The sequence below is a fragment of the Salvelinus sp. IW2-2015 genome, unplaced genomic scaffold (assembly GCF_002910315.2).
Source record: "Salvelinus sp. IW2-2015 unplaced genomic scaffold, ASM291031v2 Un_scaffold2576, whole genome shotgun sequence".
In the NCBI taxonomy this organism is placed as follows: Eukaryota; Metazoa; Chordata; class Actinopteri; order Salmoniformes; family Salmonidae; genus Salvelinus; species Salvelinus sp. IW2-2015.
Window position 1 is genome coordinate 15,439 of NW_019943886.1, and position 2,185 is coordinate 17,623.

At 44.9% G+C, this 2,185-nt stretch overlaps 1 protein-coding gene across 1 annotated transcript; it reads right to left on the reverse strand.

Moving 5' to 3' along the window:
* Positions 1-414: 414 nt before the first annotated feature.
* Positions 415-1,812, reverse strand: LOC112074312 (gap junction beta-4 protein). Its single transcript, XM_024141508.2, has 2 exons — positions 1,182-1,812; positions 415-932 (listed from the first exon to the last, which is right to left on the reverse strand). Exons 1-2 carry the CDS (start codon positions 1,715-1,717, stop codon positions 629-631), a joined length of 840 nt encoding a protein of 279 aa, XP_023997276.1. The 5' UTR covers positions 1,718-1,812; the 3' UTR covers positions 415-628.
* Positions 1,813-2,185: the final 373 nt, after the last annotated feature.

The window sequence follows — 2,185 nt, forward strand, 5'->3', positions numbered from 1 at the left end:
GAGGTTTTGGATCTGATTTACTATCAGTTCTGTGTTCAATGGACTTTACTTTTTAAATTGAAAATCATCATGATATTTTAGTTGAAATTTAAAAGAAACATTTTATATTTATAGAAAATACAACAACAAAAGTATAATAGATCATAATAAAATATGTTTTTTATTTCAAATGACAAGCAGACTACAATCATCAGGCTTGAAATTATATTACATATATCAATAACTGAACAAGACTAGAAATAAATGTACATTTCATGAAATAAAAACGTTTAACAAAAAAAACAGATGGCATGTCATTCTCTATTTAATCATGACTAAACATGTACAAAATATTTTCCCATTTTGGCAGTGACTTTGTAAACAACATTTTGGAGTATCAGACCCATATACTCACACTGAACAGTATATGCGGCCCCCGCCTTGACACAGACATGACAGGATGTTGTAGTCTTTCCGTAGGCTTTTCTTCAAAGACCTGTACTATCTACTAACTACTACTAGACTTACTAAAACACAACGGATCAACGAATCATCGATGCCTTGATTAGATGCAACTAATCAGGTATTAATACTGGGCTTGAACCGAAAGCCTGTACAAGTTATTGGCATCTCCAGGACCAGAATGAAATCAAGAGACAGTCACACTGTAACCCGGAGCAGGGCCCTCTCTCTTACACACTCCGCCATCCCCGTCAGCCATATTCATCTTCTTCAGTTCAGACTGCTTGAATACAGAGGGATCTTTCTCTGTCAGGGGTATGGTAGCTGGCATGGTAAACTGGGGACTCTCCCTGATGGCACGGGGTCCTCCACCGCCAATACACTCCCTGCACTTCTTCCCCAGCAGGTAGAGGATCTCACACAGGGTCAAGAGTATACACACCAAGCTTATCACCACCATGAAGACCGTGAACACTCGCTTCTCTGTTGGCCTGGGGAGCAGACAATAAAAGATGAGCTTCGTGAAATAGTACGGGACTGTTGGTTGTTCAAAAAAAAGCATTGTAATCACATACTGGTTTAGCTCACGCCGTTCCACACCTCAACAAGTGCAGCATTTGTGATACTTAGCTCTCAAGAGATTCTCCTGATGGTCTCACATGGTCAGCGGAACCGCAGGGCCATGGCAATGATCAGTGCAAAGTGTGCTCTGTTTGTAATAATAGTAATAATAATAATACCTGGCAATAAAGCAGTCCACCTCGTTGGGACAGGGGTCCTCTGAGCACTTCACCACCAGCGGGAAGAAGTACGCCTCGTAGATGTAAAACAGCAGAAAGATGAACACGCCGTCCACCGCCATCTTGAACAGCAGACTGAAGAGGTAGGTCCACCACAGGCCGCCGCGCTTCTTCCCCGTGTTGTCATACAGACGGGTGCATCCCTCGCCGTGCTTCAGACAGTGTTTCCGCTCTCGTTCATCTCTGTACGCGACATGGAGGACGACCAGGAGCGAGGGACAGGTGACGAAGATGAGTTGGAGTGCCCAGAGCCGGCTGTGGGAGACGGGGAAGAAGTGGTCGTAACAGACGTTGTGACAGCCAGGTTGGCGGGTGTTGCAGTCGAAGTCTTTCTGCTCGTCACCCCACACTTTCTCCGCAGCCACGACGAAGACCATGAGTCTGAAGATGAAGACGACGGAGAGCCAGATACGACCGAACGCCGTGGAGTACTTATTGACCCCGCTAAGCAGGCCCTGCAAAAACGCCCAGTTCATAGCGGAGGTACAAGTTGTAGAAGTAGTAGTAGAAGTTCAGTTCAGCCTCCAACAGGCCACTCTTGTCTCAACCGCCTCTCGTTCCCAGTGGCCTTCTAAAAAAAATACTCAACTGCACTCTGGAAAGGTGGGTCTTTAATAAGACTTACTCAGCTTGGTTGGCACAAGAGGGGAGGGATGTTCTGCATGCCCATACTGAGTGCACTAGCTAGGTAAACATAGCCGCAACACCCTCAGCTCAGTGTTTGAGTAGATTAGGGAGTGGCTGACAACTTATTATTCAACTTTTACCATAGAGAGAAGGAGACTGATTCAAACCACAAAAAGGAGTGAGAGAGAGAGAGAGAGAGAGAGAGAGAGAGAGAGAGAGAGAGAGAGAGAGCAGAGAGAGAGAGAAATATTTTCCTTGCAATAGTGAAGGTGTAAACTTAGCAAAATAAAGTCTGAACAGTATATTTGACAGCTAAC